The 21,287-nt window shown below is 37.3% G+C and overlaps 1 protein-coding gene across 4 annotated transcripts in view; it reads right to left on the bottom strand.

Annotated features, from left to right (window-relative positions):
* Angpt1 (angiopoietin 1) overlaps positions 1–21,287 on the bottom strand; it is a 256,084-nt gene that overhangs the window by 63,148 nt on the left and 171,649 nt on the right. For 3 of the 4 annotated variants that reach the window (XM_006978712.4, XM_076555800.1, XM_076555801.1), the window contains one exon: positions 8,958–9,190. In XM_006978712.4, the coding sequence (XP_006978774.2) occupies positions 8,958–9,190 (233 nt within the window). The remainder of the gene's footprint in view (positions 1–8,957; positions 9,191–21,287) is intronic. The other variant, XM_006978713.4, reaches the window with a different exon arrangement.

The raw sequence follows: 21,287 nt of genomic DNA, 5'->3' as shown, positions 1-21,287 counted from the left end.
GAACCCTACAGGCAGTTCTGAATGCTGCGTGACCCCTGCCACTTGATCATGAGGTCACTTCATTAACAAAGATATTTCGGGTTTCATGTGTGTTAATTTCCCATGTAATGTTTTCAGCCTGGCAGCACCGTATTGATGTTACACAAAAGGCTTTCCCCACATGTGGGAAAGCTTAAAAGGCATATTTTTTATGCCTTGTTATGAGTGGACAAATAACTGATTTCAGCAAAATCTATTAAAATGGAATGAAAGTCTCCAGGCGAGGCTGGACACACGGAGTCGGTGCCAGATGCTTCTGAAGGCTGCAGCACCAGGAAGCCTTCAAGGTTTTAAAGAAAATAAGGACTGACTGTCACCATGTGACTGTCACTTCGCTCCTTACACTTGTGATAAGTGAACTTGGATTCTTGACTGTTCATTCAAGTTCCACATGTGGCTCCATTCTGTTCACAGGACTTCCTAAGGTGTTAGGAGAAGACAGGGAACGATTGATTGAAACCAGGAAGAAGGCAGTTATGGTCTAGGACACAGGGCAAGCACTTGGGTGTGTGATATTTTATATTAAGCTACCTAGCAGCAGAGCTGGACCTAAACCTGATATCCTCGCTTCTGTTTTTTCTAACTATATCACCCCGTACTGCCCTCCAGATGGGCAAAAACCAGTTACACCAAAAAACTCTGAAGGGAACATCCAAGTCATATACATGGGGCTCGAAGACTTAGGATGGCTGAGATGAGCTGTGCATATGTGTGTCTACAAGTTTAAATACCTGACCATACCTCCCTTCACACTGGCACTTCTACTTCAAACTGAACCCTAAGTTCAAGTTCATGGTTACTAAAGAATTCATTCTAATGTGCAATCATAATATTCATATTTAAATATAAGTATAAATTCATGTAAGACATTAAATATACAAATTAAAAGAAACCAGACATTGATATTACCTTTACAATTTTGATTTTATAAATCCATTATAAAAGTGGGTCATCTTTGGCAGGTCCCATATTAACACAACTCAACATGGATGGTTTTGGCTCAGAATGTGAATAGCATTGCCATCTCTAGGATTAGATATGACAGTACTCAAAAATAATTCTTTAGCCTGAAGAAAATTGAGAATTTATATAAGGAGCCAAAATGCTTTGTTTTTTAAAATTATTATTATTATTATTATTAGTAGTAGTAGTAGTAGGAGGAGGAGAGAGAGAGAGAGAGAGAGAGAGAGAGAGAGAGAGAGAGAGAGAGAGAGAGAGAGAGAGAGAGAGAGGTGTTTTGCAGGCACACAGTGCCATAGCCTGTGTGTGCAGTTCAGAGGATAACCCTCAGACATTGGTTCTCTCTGTCACTGTGGGATCAGGAGATTGAAGTCAGGTAATAGGGATTATACATTGAATGCCTTTACTTACTGAGCCATCTTATCATAGTTTAAAGCTTTTATGGATTACTAGAGTTTTAAAGATACTTTGCAGTTGACTTTTAAAAAATTCTTATGCTAAAATACTTGTGTATGTATTTAAAGCTAATTGTACAGTGTAATGTGTCTCAGACTTTACTCTTTATCTTCCCTTCTGAAAGTGTAAAAATTTCCATGACAATTTTTCTCTACAGTTCATAAGATGTATACACTTTGAATTATTGAATAATACTATTTTTTTCCTCAGGGTAGTTATAGGTATCACTAACTAACATCTACTGTCACTGTGGAGCCTGGACTCATAAAATAGCTACAGAATTTGACTTGTATATGGTTGAGTCCAAGAAAGTATTAGTTAAGGCTCTCTTCAAACTATTGTGCTTCATTGCCTGAATGGTGCAGGTCATGGGAGCTCAAGAGAACCAGGAATAGAGTGTTTCCATCATCATGCTGAAACATGAAGGGAACTTTTTTTTTCCAATGGGCCTTTCATTGTGGGAATGCCCAGACCTAGCTGGAACCAGGAGATACTACCACTTTCCAGATAGCTCATGTAGTTTCTGAAGTAGAAACTAGTTTTAAAAGAGAGCCACAACCTTTCAAATCTCCCTCAAAAGATGTGGTTTAGAATTTGTTCATGGATGAGGTCAGCAACTGTAGTTTTTAATTTTGTTATCAGTAGTTCGGCTATCCACTCACTATTCATCCCCTTTTTAAAATAAAAATTACAGCTTTTCAGAAGGCAGATAACATGCTCCATCTGAAAGAAGAAATACACTATGTCCAAAAGTAAACAATCACTTTCTCCTTAAGCCACTCTGTTTTATGAAAGGAAGTGCTAGATAGTGTGGTTCATTTTACAGAAATTGTATATGTTTGACATATAATTTTCTGTCAAGATAAAGCATTTCCTCCACTCAATGGGAACAAGTGCTCACTGTAGTATGCAGCCAATATCTGTTTATTTTCCTTCCTTTCTCTTTCTACCTAATGTTCAATTGTGCATTACAAGTGGTCAGCAAAAAACTCAAGCATTTCCCTCAGTCAATGAAAGTGATATTTCCTATTTTCCCAATATTTATCTGAGTGGCTTTCAAAAACTTTTAATTTCCTCCCACCACTTGCCATGTTTTTAGAGTCATTCTGAACTCAAGAGACGTGCAGTTCAAACTCTCCCATCTCTTGACTGGATGATTTACATCAAAAACTCAATAGACACCGCACAGGAGGTAAATTCCTTTCAGATGGTAGAGTTATTCTGAAAACTGAGCCAAAGGATTCTGCGGTACTAGGAAGGAAGCAGATGCTTCAGTTCACCTTTTTAAAGAAGGCCAGAAGACTGAAAATAATGATCACATGTTCATACCATTGTAATCAGCCTCTGGGAAAGGCACTTTAGCCCACTGAAAAATTTGTCTTATCAGTCATTATGGCTCTCAGATCATGTGAAAGAATTTTTTAAAGAGACTCCCATGGGAGGTTCCTAAAACTTAGTATGTGAATTTCTTAGTAGGGAACTGAGTATATCATTATGCCTGGGTCCTCTGCATTTATTTTTGTGTCCTATGTATTTGCCAATCTGAGACTTTTACCTATCCTTTAACATCAGAGTTTTTTGAATGTAGGTACTCTTCAGTCTATACAACTGAGCCGTGTGGTTGACTTTGCCTGCCATCGTCGTATCCCAGCTCCGAAATCTTTGTGCACACACACACACACACACACACACACACACGTGTGTGTGTGTGTGTGTGTGTGTGTGTGTGTGTGTATTCTACCGGAGAGGGGACACCACTCCTGACTGCTTTCCCTCATCACACTGCTCATTAATAATTTGCTGGTTTATATTTTTTAATATGCTCTATAAAGAACTCTAAATTTGAATTTCCTGTTTTAGTTTGATTTTACATTTATTATTTTATAAAATGAGCTCACAATTGTAGCAAATAAATTCTCTAAAACTGTAAACAAATGTGTGCCTGTGAAATTGTGCTCCCCTGTACTCCTCCCTGCTCTTCTTCAAATTCATGGCCTTCTTTTTCATTAATTGCTATTGCATGTGTGTGTGTGTGTATGTGCGTGTGTGTATAAAATGTGTTCAGTAGGTGTAATGTTACTTGTGTGTATGCTTTTAGAGAATTTTTTTTTTGTAAAATGCAAAGGCCGTTCCATCTCTTTATACTGACAATGGATTTTGTCATTATTTAGAGGTAAAAAAAATCTTGCTTAAAGAAGATGAAAGTGTCTCTCTCAGTTGACCTCTTTCACATCCTCTTTCACACTCTCTGCCCTTGAGTCTGAGATTTAGCTCATTGATCTACCTATGCTAGTCCTATATATGTTGCTATGCCTTCTGGACAACACACATGTTACTTGTGCTCTCTACAAAGGGATGGTCCTCTACTGTATTCCTTTCAAGGACTTAGCCATCATCTCTCTATTAGAGCCAACCTACCTATGCTTTTATACTGGGCCCATTTTTTTCTAGGTATGAAGATAAATTACTCATATTTTTAAGTTCCCCATGGAAGTAACAAGATGTGCTAGACTTGCTAACTCCTCCATAATATTATAGTGAGAACAAACTTAATACAGATAAAGTTTATATAGTACTAGAGTCACACTAAACATTCAATAAAACCATTAAGAAAAGTCTATAAATGCAGGGTGGTACCCTTACTCTGTCCTGATGATGACATTTTATGTGGTGTGTGTGTGTGTGTGTGTGTGTGTGTGTGTGTGTGTGTGTGTGTGTGTGTTGCTGTGTGCAGATGCACTTGTGTGTGCCAGAAGTGCACCTCAGGCTTTCTTTCTCAGGTGTCATCCACTTTGTGTACTGAGATAGGGTCTCTCACTGACCCAGATCTTGCCAAGCAGGCTAGGCTATTTGGCTAGTATAGCCCAGAAGATTCACGTCTCGTCTCTCCACCTTCTCAACATTGGGATTATATGGCTTTCCCCCTGCCCAGCTTTTTTCCCATCATTCCTGGGGATCCAACTCAGGTCCTGATGCTCACATAACTGGCCCTTTACTGACTGTGCTAGCTCCCAGGTCTCCTTGCCAGGATTTTAGTACACATGTGTGGCTAGTGCCTGCCAACCTGGGTTCACCACTAATGAAGAATTCAGAAACAAAATACTCATTTGATTGTTTTTCTATCAAACTCCAGTTTCCTTGAAGCCACTAAAATACTAAGACTAAAGTATATCGTCTCTCCCCAGGCATATGCACAATGTGAGTACATGTAGGAAGTTAAGTTTTTGATACATCAAAACAAAAAGAACCATTATTCCCTGGGAGAGACTGTATAAAAGAGTAGTTGTTACAAAACTATTTTTGAATGAAAGATGAATTCATGAATCACATTTTGGTACAGCAGGAATGGGCTCTAAGCTGACTTGAATGAAATAGCGAATGTGTCGCTTCATGATTAGCCTGGAGAGTGGTTCCTCTTTCAGTTTTTCTTTTCTTTCCTGTTTTTGATTGTTCTTTTTCAATTCTTTGCCATTAATTAAAGTCTCAATTTTGTATTATGATGTGGTTCCTACTGCTTCCAATGTATGTGGCGATATCTTAATAATCACTAGTGTACAGGGATGATGTTGACTAGTGGTGGTAGTCACAGTGCTCAGTTGTCCTCTCTAAAGCATTTTAAACATTGTTTCCATGCCATTGTCAGTGTGAACTTTTTAATTCTAGCAATAACCATGATCTGCCCAAAAGCAGGAAGCAAGCCACTAAGCTGTGACACTGTGACAACACTGAAGGCCATATTTCTCTAGTGGGTAATGTGCCTAAGAATAAATGGGACCCAATGTTTGCAAAGATTGCACAAAAAATAAATGTGGTATCCGGAAACTGCAAAAAGTGGCTATGATGCAGTCTGAAATGACTGCTAGCCTAAGATATAACTGTTGCCTGCCCAGTGCAAGAGGAAAGAGCATAGTGGGTTGGTCCTGAAAGCATGTTTCTTAGGAAATGTAGAAAAGTGGTTTGTGTGGCATCGTATGTTCTAGTATGAAAGCACTAGGAAATGGAAGTGATGGTTCCATGGAAAGACGGGTGTGCAGTTTTGGGATCAAAGGAAATTTGGAGGAAGTTACATATCTGTTCATTGTGTACCAGACATACTTTGCCATGGAATGTTAATACATTATCACATAATTTTCATTTCTTTGTGATAAAACATATAAAATTGAACCCCAGAGAAACTTGAACTATCCAATAGACTGCATGTATTTATGATGTTCCATGAGCTCCTTGTGTAGAAGTGGTAATCCCATTTTAGACGTCAGAAAACTGAGACTAAAAGAAGCAGCTTGGGAGGCTCTTGGGAGTTAGTCTAGAGCACTGTGTTCAGTTGTACACTGAAGAAATACTGCTTGCAGACAACACTTAATGTTTGTTCAATCAAATTTTGTTCCGTAGGAGAGATAGAACGGACTAAAGCTTAGTGCCTGACTGTATGCCTTGTTTTATATCAAACATCTCATTTCATTCCTTCCCTGTCATGGCAAAGCAGGCAAAATTATCCTGCCAGATGTTTTCTACCTAACCACTGGACAGAGAAAACTCATTAAGAATATATTCTTGTGGGCTATATGGCATTATATTTGAGATCATGCCCCAAATGACTAAAGTAGATTGAACCAAAAGTTAAATTTTTTGTAAGTTGCATAAAACTTGTTATTATGACACTTTTTGAACTCTCAATATTTATTTTAGGAAATTTAATGTCACATTATGGTATATTAATTTTGCAATATTTATATGCATATAAATTTAAAAGTAAAATAATTTCATAAAGTCATTTGATAAACAATAAACCTATATAAGCAATAAATTTTGGTCATAAAATAAAGATTGGAAATGTGTTTTATAACTAAAATGAAATCAAAGTTTACAATTAGCAACTTACATTTAATTCAGGACTATGGTATATATACTTTAAAATTCAAATGTCAAATAACTAAAGACTATGTGTGGCTCAATTGAAAATATAAAGACAAAGAAGAATAACATCTTGATAGAAACCATAGTGAGAGGTACATCTGTTGCCTGATGAAAGAGAGGTTCATCTCTTTAGTGAGCTAAAATGGCTAGAACACTTAATTGAGATTAGTGTTCTCACTAAAGGGAATACAAACTAACAAGAACAAAGTCTGCAGATATTAGAGCCCAATCCTCGGTGGAGAATCAGTCAGTCCTTTCCAAAGTTTTACGTCTTCAGCTAGGACAAGATTTGTTTTATGGCTGCATCATTAAAAGGAAGAATTATACTTGAAGTGTTAGTGTGTCAGACAATTCAGCTTGTGATACTATTTCCGCGGTTCTGTAGATGTTCTCATCATAAAGCAGACACGGACACCTTTCCCAAACCCTGGGTAGATGCTCAGGGTGGCTGGCACCTGTCATATTTGCTATCACAATTTCTCAATAAATGAACAGAGAAGATGCTCAGGGTGGCTGGCACCTGTCATATTTGCTATCACAATTTCTCAATAAATGAACAGAGAAGACATTTGGTTACTGATATTGGAGTCGAACTTCAAACCCAGGCAGAAATTTTAAAGTCACCCTCCTTGCTTCTCACAGCTTACAGACATGTTTATTAGACAAACAGTGGGGGATGAAATTAACTTGTGATAAGTAGGCAGACATATGAGCTCTGTGAGAATTCCCATGCTGGACATTTCTGAAATCATGCAAAAAGAAAAAAAATACTACCCAACTTCATGTGCTTAAGTCTTGGGATGATAAGAAAAATATGTTTTCAATCTTTCTCCCAACGTATTCATCTCAATATGAGAATAGATACGTCTCATATTAATACTTAATTTATAAATACTCATGAGCTCTATTAAAATTCTCTGGCAAAATCTTACCATGCTTTTCTTCCAGTGGACTCTAGCTTAGAGTTTGGCAGGCTCTGTCTGATTAGCAGGTTTTTTTCTTCCCAATCACATTACTGAGCACACCCAAATGGAGCTCTCCAGACTCACTGTTTAAAACAAGTTCTTTACAAAATATCTCTGAGGCTTGTTTAGACTATCTAAAGGAGATACAATGTAAGGAAATGGAGTGTAACAGAAATGTGAAATGTCTCTAAAACAAGATCATTTCATGTAAAGTTATCTTGTGTATGCCTATCTTGACATGAAAGCATGAAACGGGGCTTTTTTTTTTTTTTAATGTAGCACCATGAGTCAAGGATCTGCCACATGTGTACGTTGCATACCCACACTGAACCGTGACGCGAATGGTCACCAAGCCACAGCTCAATGACTACAATCAGTTTCAGATGTAAGCAGCGCTCTCGCTTATCTCCGTTTATAGTCCCATCTCTACTCCAAAGGGCTGATTGCAGAGGAGAACTACAGAAGATAAGCTCAGGCTCCAAACGTTAAAGCTCTCTACTGAGCTGCAGGCCAGGACTCTGCTTCAACTGGATATGTGCAAAAGGACATTGCTTCAGCAATGGTTGGGAAAGAGTAGGGTGAGATGTTCAAATGGAAAGGAGTTTGCTGCAGAGCCTGGTGACCTGAATTTGGTCTTCAGAACCCACGTAGATGTGGAAGCAGAGAAGCAACTCCATGAAGTTGTCCCTTGACCCACACATGTGCACTATGGCACACACATACTCATATTCATACATACATTAGTCCTACACACAATAAAGAAAGAAGAGTAAATGGATGGATAGCTTCTCCAGACATATTGACTTGCAGCTGTGAGGTTATATGGCTCCAGATATTCCAGTCATATACAATTTAAGTTTCAGCATCACAAAGACATCCCCAGAGTGCATAGATATCACTGTCATATCTCTGCACAGGATCAAGGACAAGGAATCTTAGTGAACACTTTACAACAACCATCTTTCCTTACGATAAAAATTATTGAGGACCATCTCTTTCCCCTTTTTTCTACATGTATCACTTCCCTCTCTCCTGAAAATTGAAACAATTAAAATTAATTATAAACCAAGAACCCCCCCTGAAAAAACTCATCCCAGAGCTCTGAACTAATTCTGAGTATTGCCTACTTTCTGTCCTATACAAAAGTATCTAACACCATAATGTCAAATATATAACCATCACTATATAAGAGATTTTTATCAGTGATAAAAATACCAAGAATGAGCCAGGCAGTGGTGGCTCACACCTTTAATCCCAGCACTTGAGAGGTAGAGACAGGAAGATCTCTGTGAGTTCAAGGCCAGCCTGGTCTACAAAGTGTGTTGCAGGACAGCTAGAACTGTTACACAGAGAAATCTTGTCTCAGAAAAAAAAAAAGAACCAAGAATGAAAGATAATTTTTATAAAATCCTTTTAGAAAGACATTGCAGATACCCAAATTCAAACTTAAAAATCCATGTTCTGAACTTAGAGAGCTGTGAAAACTGTCAGCTAACTCTCATGAATGCTTTTCCCACTGCATTTGTACTGGCAATAGTGCAACAGAGAACAGAGCAGCAAACCTTTACTCGCTTGCATGAAACAAAATATCTACAAAGCCAGAGGAAGGGAAGATCTTACCACCTTCTTTAGTGCAAAGGCTGACGAGGTTGTGGACCGTGTCCATGAGCTCCAGCTGTTGCTTCTGGAGAACGCTGTTGTTGGTGGTGGCTCTGCTCAGTTGCTTCTCTAGCTCCTGGATGATGAAGGTTTGACGGGTAACCAAACCTTGAAGGTTTTCCTTCTCTTCTTTCAAAGTGTCCAATTCTTCTTTGTGTTTTCCCTCCATTTCTAAAATTTTATGTTCTAATAAACTACAAGGAAAGGAAAATAAGACTTAATTCTTAAAGTGCTAGAGAAATAGTACTGTAATCCTATTTGTTCCCAAGAGTAAGATTAGAAGTTTAAAATATATATATATATATATTTTAATATATATATATATATATATTATATGTGTGTGTGTGTGTATTTGTGCAGGCATACATATTTGTTTATACATGCCATGGTGCATTTGCACATTTCAGACAATAATTTACAAGTGTCAGTCACTTCCTTCCCTATGTGGGTTCTGAGGATTGAACTCAAATCTGCAGTCTTGCTTGTTCATAAAAGTGTTTTTTTAAGGGACAAAAAAAATATATGTATGACAAAATGTATATAGTGTCATCCATGTGAAAAATACAAATCCAAACCACAGTGAGCTTCTATTTCACCATTGGCAGAATGCCAGTCATTAAGAGAATAGCAACAAAGAGCCCCAGTGGCTAAGAACACTTACTGCTCTTATAGAGAACCCAGGCTCTTTTCTCAGCACCCATACAGCAACTTACAATTGCCCTTGCAATTGCAGTTACAGAAGATCGAAATGCCTTTTTTAACCCCCACGGGCCCATGCATGCACCTGGCTCATATACATACTCATGCACACATATACACATAAAATTGGTTATGAAAAAGAAAACAACTGCAAATGCTGACAAAGATACAGACAGGGAAACTTTTATACAAGTAAGACTCTATCGAGGCAGATTCTGCAGGACCAGAATGTAAAATTAAACAATCCTGCATTAAACCTCCAGCTTACTTTGAAGCCAGACTTCTGAATGAGATCTAGGGAATCACAGGTTCTGAAATCACTATGCAGGCAGCTCAGGAAAGGAAAAATCCATTAGATGAGCGCCATAGTTTTACAGAGAAACATGGGATACTTTGCTCAGAGTGATTCAACCTTAGGAAGCTTCTCTCAGCACTCTTCCAATGACGCCCTCCTTGAGCAGTGTGCATAAAAAGCGACAGATAATGCAGAAGCACTTGGGGTTCTGAGCAACTGACTTGAAATAAAACGCATTTTACACTTTATAGAGTGTCTAATATACTAGTATTCTTGTGGGGAAAGGCTTACTCAGTTTTCTTAGTTCTGTTTTCAGACAGTTCCAAGCAGTCCTTAGTTTACAAGGTGCTATTCCAATGCAGCACACCCAGAATGGGCACTTAATTTACCTTGGAGAAATATAGAGCTGAATCATTCCTATAAGTCTTCAAAAAGAAGACACTAGGGAGTGTTTTAAATTTAATACTTAAATTATACAATCTAGTGTGTTTGAAGAGTCAAACTTTCCAACTGTTTGCGCTAAGGGGTAAGATGTAACATCTGATCATCTTTACACAGATGAAGAAGTGTGGCAAGAAATGCCCAAGGACTGTCCAGATCTTTGCTAACAAATGTGCTCTCCAAAGGAGAATGTAGCCTAGTATACGGCAGAACAAGTGCTGAAGAGCTAGGCCCATGTGTGAGATCTGCCTAATTCACAGAACTTTTGGGAGTGAGCCAAGATTCACATAGGCGAGTTCCACATTTATACCCAATAAGGGAAGCCACATTTCTCTCCCGAGTTTCCTTCATTTTACTAGATGCCACTAAGAAAGAATCCTTTACTTCTACTGACCATACAGAAACCTCTATTTGGAAAGTGACTAGGAGAAATCGCGAGGGTCATTTATATTTGTTTAAATCCCTGTTCAGAACTGAAAAAGTTAGAAAAGGAAGCCAGAGTAAGATGAAAGAAAGGATCTCTAGGGGATGAGTATGATGCAGTATCTTTTAGTAGTTTCTTCTGTGCCAATAACTTGTTGCTGCTAGAGAAACTCATAAGGTGGGAAAAACAGAAATGGGTAGGGGAGAAAAGCAGTCAAGTATTCTATTGTCCATATTGGTTAAAAATGTCATCCACATACCACTTAACTGAGGAGTTCTCTGCTGTGGGTGGTGGGGGAGCCTTCCTCTCTGCTTGTAGACTTTTGGCTTTTGATCTGAGAATTAACCACAATTGATGCTCCAGCTCATTTTTAGTTTACTTTTTAGTTATGCTTGCTCCTATTTCTGGAGTAGTGATCAGATACATGACTCCCACAATTTAGAGTCATTATCTTATAAGAAAATTGTGTGTCAGACTCCCATCAGTGATAGTATACCACCAGGAAATCTTTAGCATTAACTGCTAAAATGATAATCATGTATATATAGCTCATGACTTGGAAGCTAAAGAGACATATGATGCTGGATAAAAGTTCTAAATAACATTTTTGTCCCAGAAGTAAAATCAGAACTGGCCTTCCATGTTTCCTAATTAGCATACAATATCAGGTTCTAGTTATAAGTCATATTTATTAGTTGCTAAGTACCAATAGTTATGTGGAATATAAGATGGCAGTATTTCCACACTAAGGATTTATTTTTAGACAGCAAACCTCAGAGAAAAATCATAAGCACCAAGAAACTTCTGTTTCCAACATAATACATTTTTCATACTTTGCATCAATATTTTTCCACTTCTGCTTCTAATGTACTGCAAGAACAGCGCATATACTGGGGTGGCTGCTACTCTACTAGAGACGTCAGTAAAAGACATTGGTTGTTTTGTTTTGCTTAGTTTTTCAGAACAATTTGGAAAGCTATGAGAATGAAAAGTTGATTAAGGAAATCCTTGATCCAAAGAAAACAGTCCTGGATGTTGTTCTTTCCTTTGCAAAAGGAATATACATTAGTATATTGGAAAGAACATTAATTTTTGTAACTTATTAAATGGGTGTTAGTCTACCATGACTTCCAGGTATCAAGTGGCATTAACCCAGCCTGTCACCTTAGAAGAGATATTCATGAAGACAAAGAAGCATCCATGATAGTGATGCAAGAAGACAATGATCAAAGACATCTCGAAGGACTGGGAAACCAAAGCAGCACCTCTCCGGCTACAAGAATACTGGGACCTTACCATATGGAAGAGATAAGGTTTCCCAGAAAGTATTTCCTTAGATACCGTCACTTCACTCAGGTCTCTTAGTAGCCCTCATAGTCCAGTTATGTTCTAGTACTGTTATAATCAATCTTTTATGTGTGATAATCTTTAGCCTCCTTCAGGATGGTCATTTCTTCCTGACCCTACCGTCTCCTTTGAAGGTACTCATCCTCTTTTATATCTACCCTTAATGTGTGGTTTCCAAAAGACTTCTATCTTTGTTTTTTCCTATTTATTGGCTGTTTGTGCACTTTGGAATCCAACCTATTTCCCCTATTAATTCCAAAATGGTTTGAATTCAAAATTCACTTTCTAAAAGGTATATACAGTTTATAGCTATTAACACATTTGTAATATAATATAATATTCGAGTTGTATAACACTTAAGAAAATCCCTATCTCCTTTGATTCTTTTCCTTAAAGATGTGTTTTTATTTTTATTCTACGTGTATGGGTGTTTTGTCTGCATATATGTCTGTGTACTATACACATGCAATGACCATGGAGACCAGAAGAGAGAATCAGATTCTCTAAAGCTGGAGTTATGGTTTTTAGCTGCCATGTGGGTACATGGAACTGAATCTGTGTAAAAGGTTGAGGAAGAGCAACAACTTAATCATCTCCTCAGTCTCTCTGTTGATTCTTAAGACATGAATTTTCAAATAAATTATTTTCAAGCCCTAGAATAGAGGTAGCAATATAAATTTCTTATCCAAAACCTTAACATACATATTGACTGTTGGAAACAGGTTTTACAAAACATGTTTCAATGGTTTTATGTTAGAAATCTGTACAGATTTCCATTGCTATGAAAATGACTCACATCTCTTTGATGCAGTATAATGCAACCTTTACCATATGTGATGGCTTGAAGAGGAAATGCTCCCCCACAGACTTGGGCATGTACTTGATCCCCAGTGTGGGGTACTATTTGGGAGATGTGACCTTGCTGGAGAAAATATGTCACTGGGGGCAGTTTTTAGGTTTCAGAGTCACAAGCCATACCCAGTTTTCTCTCTCTCTAGTTCATGCTTACAGTTCAAGAGGTGAGCCCTGATTACCACACCTGCTGCCATGCCTACACTGAGTCATCACGACCTCTAACGCTACTCTGGAACCATACACTCATGGTATTTTATTATAGAAATAGAAAAGTAACTGATATAACCTCTTTATACTATTTACATCACACCAATCATCAAGGTACCACCTGAAACATCTCCTTAACATTTGTTCTTCACCCTCTGATTGGTTTGGGAGCCTGTGAGTCACAGTGTTTGAACTTACCCATTTTCCCCACCTATAGGAAAAAGCTTTTAAAAATCCAAACAGATTTTTTAAAGATATATTTTATTATTATTATTTGTGTGTGTGTGTGTGTGTGTGTGTGTGTGTGTGTGTGTGTGTGTGTGTGTGTGTGTGTGCCCAGCCACAGAGGAAGGCAAGAGGCATCAGATCCCTGCTGCAGTTACAGGGAGATGTCAGCTTCCAGACACAAATACTAGGAACTGAACTGAAGTCATTTGAAGAATAATGTGTGTTTTTAATCAGTGAGCCACATTCCCAGTGCCAAGGGTTTCTTAATTATAGCTCTACCTTAAAATGTCTGCCATCAAATTTAATTTTTTTTATCCAATACACTGATCAAATTCTATCTGATCCCTGAATTTGTCTATAGATACTCTACCATTACTCCTAATGAGAAAAGTCCAAAGAGCCTTTCTCCATTTGGCATGGAGACCACTAGACAGGAAAGTTGAGTCTTAGGGCATTAAATCCTAAAAATGGACAGGCAAGTTGTTGATTTCCCTGATGATAACATTTAACAAGTTTAGCTGAGGTTTAAGCTCATAACAAAACACGGGATGCTGAACCCAAACTTCAGTGCATGGGTTTTTGTTTCAGAGTTTATTAAACAGAAAGAGAACTCCACTGTCAAGTTTTTGGAAGATTCAGATTGAATAAACCATTTTCCCCGGGATGCTTCTTTTGAGATTAGTGTTTCATGGAGCAACAGTTTACCAACTGTGCATTCAGTCTATACAAACTGAACTACAAATTCCAAAACAGAGTTTCTCACAGGATTTTCAGTACTTCCTGTTTCCCATCTTTCTGGGAGCATTTTGAGAAGAGACATGCATAGGATTTTGGCACTTAACTTCTAGTTTGAGGCAGAGGTGCACTTTAATGAAGAATAAAATAAACAAAATAATCTAGGTCTTGAACTTCAGTAAAAGCTTGTGAAAGAATATACATAATTTGAACATCCTGACTGATTTGCTTGCCCTGCACACACCGTCCTAATCTACAATATATCTTCTTGGAAATATTTAAAACCATTGGATACATCTTGAAACTTTCACATAAATGCTCTCCCTTTCAAATTGTTTCCCACAATAGAATTCTTAACATAGCAGCCAATGAATGCCTAGTAGTGAGAACTGCCTATGCTGTGTGTAAATATAGCTCTTGACTCAAGGAAGAGATGTTGAAAATATAGAAACCTTCTCATTTTTATCTGTCTGAACTTATTTACAAATGTTTTAATTATTTCCTTGCTTGTAATATGCACTGTGTTGCCATATGGTGCAAATATGGGCACGCAAAGGATGAGCTTTTTCTAGATTAAATTTATAATTTATTACTAAATTAAATACTAAATTCTCTTTCATAATACAGTTGCATTTGTTTGGTAATTCAAACTTGGGGCAGAATTATAAACACTGTGAAGTCAGCATCAAACAGTCAGCTTTTCAAAGCCTGAGGAAATAACAATAAGCTAAATAAATATATTGTAGAAGGCAGAAATAAGGAAGAAAGAGACTGATACGTTTTGTGACTTAAAAACATGTAACACATATATTTGAAAATAGGTTGAAAAATAAATGTTTAACTTGATAAAATATTATATATATAATAACAGAATATATATACCACAAAGAATTCATGAGTTAGAAAAGCAAAGACAAGTGATATAATAAAATCAAAACACATGGACAATCCAGTCACAGAAGAAATGCAAATAGCTAACAAGCATGACAAGATGATACCCTAGTAAGTGCAGCAGGAAGGTTTGGAAGGTTAAAACACACACAAACACACACACACACACACACACACACACATACATACATACACACACACGGGGAGAATAGAAAATTCAAAATAATTGTTTACATTTTACAAAATTTTAAATAATCAATATGTATCTAATGAATAATACTTTATTAGTATGAAATTGAATATATGTTGGGTGTAGTTGCACACATCTCTCGTCCCCACATTTGGGAAGCTGAAGCAGGTGTACTGTGGCAAGTTCAAGTCTAGTCTTTACTACATAGTGAATTCCTAGATAGCCTGGACCAGTTAATGAAATTCTGTCTCAAAAATGTAAAACAAACAAAAAATATATAATAAAAAATGAATAAAGCAAAGTGCAAATTATGGTGTATTAAAATTCAGTTGGTATTTATTCTTCAAATTAAAAGAGATTTGATTGCATACAATCACACATATATTAATGTAAGATATTTGTGACATATTTTATGAAATAATAGGAATAAGACTATATTTAAAATAATATTTAAAATATATGTGCATAGCCTATAAATATGTACATATACATATATATATATATATATATATATATATATATATATATATATATATATATATATATATATATATACAACTGTATGTTAGAATGTGTCTGTGTAAACACCCTAAAGGTTTATATGGCTGCATAAAAATATGTACACTATATATTCATGATTACATTGATAGTGTACTTGTAGAAAGAATAAATGAATAAGCACTATTTTGTAGAGCAGTTGGTACAAAGGATATGCAAGGGAAGGTAATGATGTGGAATTAGCCAAAATTTGGTCTTTAATTGTATATACTCATATACAACTTGTAATCTGCTTTGCTTTTTAAATTTTTTTCAAGGAATGAATTTCCTAGAAATCTATAATGGACTTTGTAAACACTGTTAAGAAGTTTAAAAGTTGGACTGAATTACTGAGCCTCAGCCTGTAGATTAAGAACCTCGGCTGCTATACAGTGGGATGTTAGGTGTGCATAACTGCGATGTGAGCATTATGTTTTAATAATGATAAAAAACAATGAAAAGTTTTCAGTTTTAAATGTAAATCATATGATTTGTGTTTTCTACTAAAAGTATTTTTGTTATGTGCATGTTAATTAAGTTAGGTGTGTGTGTGTGTGTGTGTGTGTGTGTGTGTGTGTGTGTGTGTATGTGTGTTTGTGTGTGTGCATGCAGGTGTCTATAAATGGCATTTTGGGAGCTAAAAACACTGGTATGATACTGATCATTATTCATTCAACATTTGAAAAACATTTAGAACTATATATACTATTTGAGGGGAACTGGACCTGATAGTACAAAGATAATAGAGAAAATGCAGGCTCTATTCCAGAAGATTCCTAATGCTATACAGCCATGTACTCATACATAAACACACATGTCATAGAATGGGTCAAATAACGGTAGAGACAGGTATCCTGTAGGTTGTAATGAGGAAATGTAAGTCGCTGAGTCAGAAAATGGCTCTTGGAGCCAAAGTAGTATGTACAGTAAGGTTTCAAGGATGAACAGGAGTTTGCCAACCAAATAAGGAATGTCAGCCATGCTAGACAAATCAAACATCAAATTAGTATAGAATAACATCATGTGGTAAAGTGGGATACATCTAACATAATTAAACACAGCTATGCCTGCCAGGCACTGTACTTTGTGTTTCGTGTACCTTCATGTATCATTAATCTTCACGTCAACTTCAAACAGTATTATCATCCTCATCTCGATGTTAAACATTAGCCAACAAGCCACAGAGAGTCTCCTTAACTAGCCTAGAGTCACACAAATAACATATGATAGAGCTAGTTACAGCAAGAAAAGAGGAAAGTGAAACCCAGTCAATCTGGTCTCAGAATCCCTGCGGGGAGCTGTAAGTCTATTCCTTCTAAACTAAAAACCAGTAAGGGGAAAAGGCTGCAGAATGATTGTAATAATGGCCAGGCACTGGGTTCTTCACTAAAGAACGTGAACTTCTTTAATCTGCTGTAACATTCACTGGGTAGAAGAACCTTATCAGGAAAAAGATTGTTATTTAAACAAAAATGATTTTGTCCATGACCTGAGTAGGTCACACTGGCACAGAGCTAAGAATATCAAGGTCACTGCAGTGGGACAGTTGAGAATTATTGAGAGTCGACCTCTCATCAATTGAAGGAGCTAGAAAGGACAAGATATGTTTGAAAAAGATTTCAGTGGTGGGAATCATTAAGATCAACAAAATTGGCAAGGTGTAGAGGATCCAGGGAAAGGGAAGAATCTCTCTTAGATTCCAAGTTGGCTCAGAACTCTCTATTGCTCTCAGCTCCTAAGGCTATTGAAACTGAGAAGAAATATGCATCTGCCATTCAGTTCATTATGTAAGAAACAGAGGATAAAGGTAACTCTCCCTCCAATTCTAGTTATAAGAAATAGGGTACCATAGTAGACATTGGGTTTTTCTTCTTCTTCTTTTTTTTTTTTTTTTTTTTTTTTTTTGCTGTTGGGAACAGAAATGAAGGATTTGTGCAATCTAGGCAAGCACTCTACTACTGAGCATGCTCAGCCTTGAGAACTTGATATTTTAAGACCCTTGTCCTTGGTCAATATCATACATAGCTAATATAATTAAATCCAGTCAAATATCTAATGCTAGAATTTAGCGAGTCTTCACATTACTACTTTTTAAAGGCCTTATCAAATGCAGGATAGCTCCAAATAGAAAGCTTTTCATTTCCTCAGAAATACTATTAAAACATCAATATTTCCTTAGTAACTTCTTAGTAAGACAGAATTTAGTATCTTGCAATTGTGTAAGATTCAACCAATTAAACATAATTAGCTTAATGATTTTTTATAACTCCAGTTGGGAGATAGATGAGACTTGTCAACTAAGTTAGTGAATTCCCAGTTAAAATAAATAGTTTATTCTAACATTAGAAGGACTAAATAATAGTCTACCTTAGTAGGCCAAAATCAACCAGTCTACCCTTTTCTTCAATTTTATATTTGTTTGTTTTAAGAGAATCACTTGATGACCACTCCAGTTACACCCTAGGCTGCATCATGCTGGAAAGTATTTCTTATAGTAATTAACACAGGAAATCATCATGGAATCAAATGTGGGTTCTGCTATGTACTAACTCTTTAGTCATGGTCCAATTATTTGAACTCTGTGAGCTTCAGCCTTTTAATTATGATGTGGAAATAATATATTCTTTAGAAGACTGCTTGGAGGGGTAGCAACAGTGAATGGCATGCATCTAACACAGATGTTCACATTTTTAGAAGGCAGTGAGATCAGCTAGAAAGGTGTTGGACTGTAATCAAATATCTAGTCCCATGTTATTCTAAGATATCTTAGTGAAGGTTTCCCTTGTCTTCACCTGGTACACCCAATAAAGCCTGAATGTGGCCAAACTCTGGGAGTCCAGTCGAAGAGAGGAAAGATGGATTATATGAGCAAGAGGGGGTCAAGATCATGATGGGGAAACCTACAGAGACAACTGAACCAAGCTTGTGGGAACTCATGAACTTTAGATCGACAGCTGTGGAACCTGCATGGAACCAGACTAGGCCCTCTGCATATAGGAGACAGTTGTGTAGCTTGGTCCATTTAAGGGGTCCCTAGCCGTGGGATCAGGATCTATCCCTCATGCATGAGCTGGCTTTCTGGAGTCCATTACCTATGGTAGGGCTTCTTGCTCAGCCTTGATACAAGCTGAGGTGGGGGTGGGGGCAGGGCGGCAGGGTAGATGGCTTAGTCCTGCCTCAACTGAATATAACCAGGATTTGCTGACTCACCATGGGAGGCCTTACACTTTGGGAGGAAGAAATCTGGGGGAGCAGGAGGAGGGATGAGAGAGGGATCTATGGTTGGTATGTAAAATGAATGAAACTTTTTCTTATATGAAAAAAGAAAGAAAGAAAAGAAAGCCTGAATGCTCCACCTTTGTATAGATGGGTTACTGCTTTTCCTTCTGGTATAATCTGTTGTGACAGAGAAATTTCTTCTATAATATTTTTCTCCCTACCTGTGTTCTCAATTTGGAAAGAAAATTAAAAATTAAGCGAGATATGTGGCCTTGAAACCTGGCTAGGAGACCTGTGCTTCGGAGGCAGTATCCAAGACAGCTATGAATGCAGCTGAAAACAGCAATCATAAAATTACCCAAAATGTCATGAGTTTTATAACTCTTTTTAATAACTCAATTTTGTTGGCCTTGAATTTGAACTTTGTAGATGGCAGTATGGTGTTTCAGTTCAAAAGACTGGACATGCCTAGTAGAGTGATTCCCACTTGGTCAGCTGAATAAAATTTCATTGATGTATATGTTTCTACACATCTTTAAAAAAAAAAAAAAAAAAAAAAAACAGGGTTTCTCTGTTAACAGCCCTGGTGGTCCTGGAATTCATTTTATAGACCAAGCTGGCCTTCAACTCACTGAGATCAGCCTCATTCTGCCTTCTAAGTGCCAGGATTAAAGGTGTGTGTCACCCCTGTCCCATCTTTTCTTTTCTTTTTTCTCTAATTTTTTCCCTTAGATGGGTTCTCACCAAATAAGGTTGCTGCCTGGCTGTCCTAGAACTCATTATGTGGACCAGACTGACCTCAAAGTCACAGAGATCCACTACCTCTGCCTCTCCAGTGCTAAGACGAGAGATGCTTGTCCTGAACCCACCTTCTTTCCCATTATTTTTCATCAGAAGAAATGGGATAATGTTAGAAAAATGTGATACAATTTGGCACATAATATCTCCTACAATGTGATCCTAACAACCCCATCACAAGCAAGTCTAATGGAAATCCATTTGCTTGGGTTTTTGATTGTGTATTTTATTTTATTTTTATTTTTATTTTTATTTTTATTTTTTTTGGTTTTTCGAGACAAGGTTTCTCTGTGTAGCTTTGTGCCTTTCCTGGAGCTCACTTGGTAGCCCAGACTGGCCTCGAACTCATAGAGATCCACCTGGCTCTGCCTCCCGAGTGCTGGGATTAAAGGCGTGCGCCACCAACGCCCGGCATGTGTATTTTATACATAGAAGTGGGATGCAAAGTCTTTTTCTTCTAAGTAACTTTTTAAAAAATGCCATGTTTTGAAATTAGGGTAGTGTTCAACCAACAAAAATAAAATTTTCTAAAGAAAGCAGATTAGGAGATTCATAGTTACCTCTGTGAGACTTCTGGGAAAACAAATAGTAAAGCTATCCTATTCCTGCTTTGTGCATTTGGGTATTTAGGGGATGAAAACATGAATCCAATGAGGCCAAACATCCATACTCAACCCTGCAAGTGCTGTGCTTCAGTTTTCAGGATGTAAGTCAGCAAGACCTCTCAGCATGTGTATGCAGTATAATCCTAACTATAAAACATGATTTTTTTTCTGCCAAGGAGGTAGGAGATACTCCGACTTGGCGGCAAAGGCAGGGAGCTTTCTCAAAGCTGCTAAGTCACACACCCAGACACAACTCCTGACATTCCGAGGGGAGGAAGCAGAGCTTAATTTAGATAATCCCTTCTGGAAAGTGCATTGGCTGATTCAAACCAGACCTGGATGACTGGGGCATGTTGTTCTTACATTTCAGAGATGCCTCCTTGTAGAAATAGCTTCTTGTTGTATCTAGGGGATTAAGATTCACATAAAGAATAGGTAGGTAAGATCAATGAACTATTTATAAAAATGTAAACATTTGACTTTGACCTCCTCTCTGCTTACTTGGGAGGACACTGCCTTTGCTGTTTTAGATAGTGCTTGGCAGAATGCCTCTCATTCCCTTGATCATATGAAAATAAACAAGAACAATAAATAGAATCAGGAAATACGCTATGTATCACGAAAAGGATATTTTTGGTTTGTTTGAAGAAAATCACTTCTTAAAAATGGTGCAGACAAGGATACACATAACATAAGAGAGTAGCTGTTTGGCCCACACACCATTGCATGAAATGGACCCTTCAATAGGAAGACAGAAAGATAGTTGTAAGGATACAGCCATGTTGGGAGCTGAGTCTACTAGCAAAATACCCTCAAGGAC

Source organism: Peromyscus maniculatus, chromosome 20 (genome assembly GCF_049852395.1).
Source record: "Peromyscus maniculatus bairdii isolate BWxNUB_F1_BW_parent chromosome 20, HU_Pman_BW_mat_3.1, whole genome shotgun sequence".
NCBI classification, from domain to species: domain Eukaryota; kingdom Metazoa; phylum Chordata; class Mammalia; order Rodentia; family Cricetidae; genus Peromyscus; species Peromyscus maniculatus.
The sequence above is the reverse complement of the archived record's forward strand: the minus strand, read 5'-3'. Positions and strand labels throughout refer to the sequence as shown.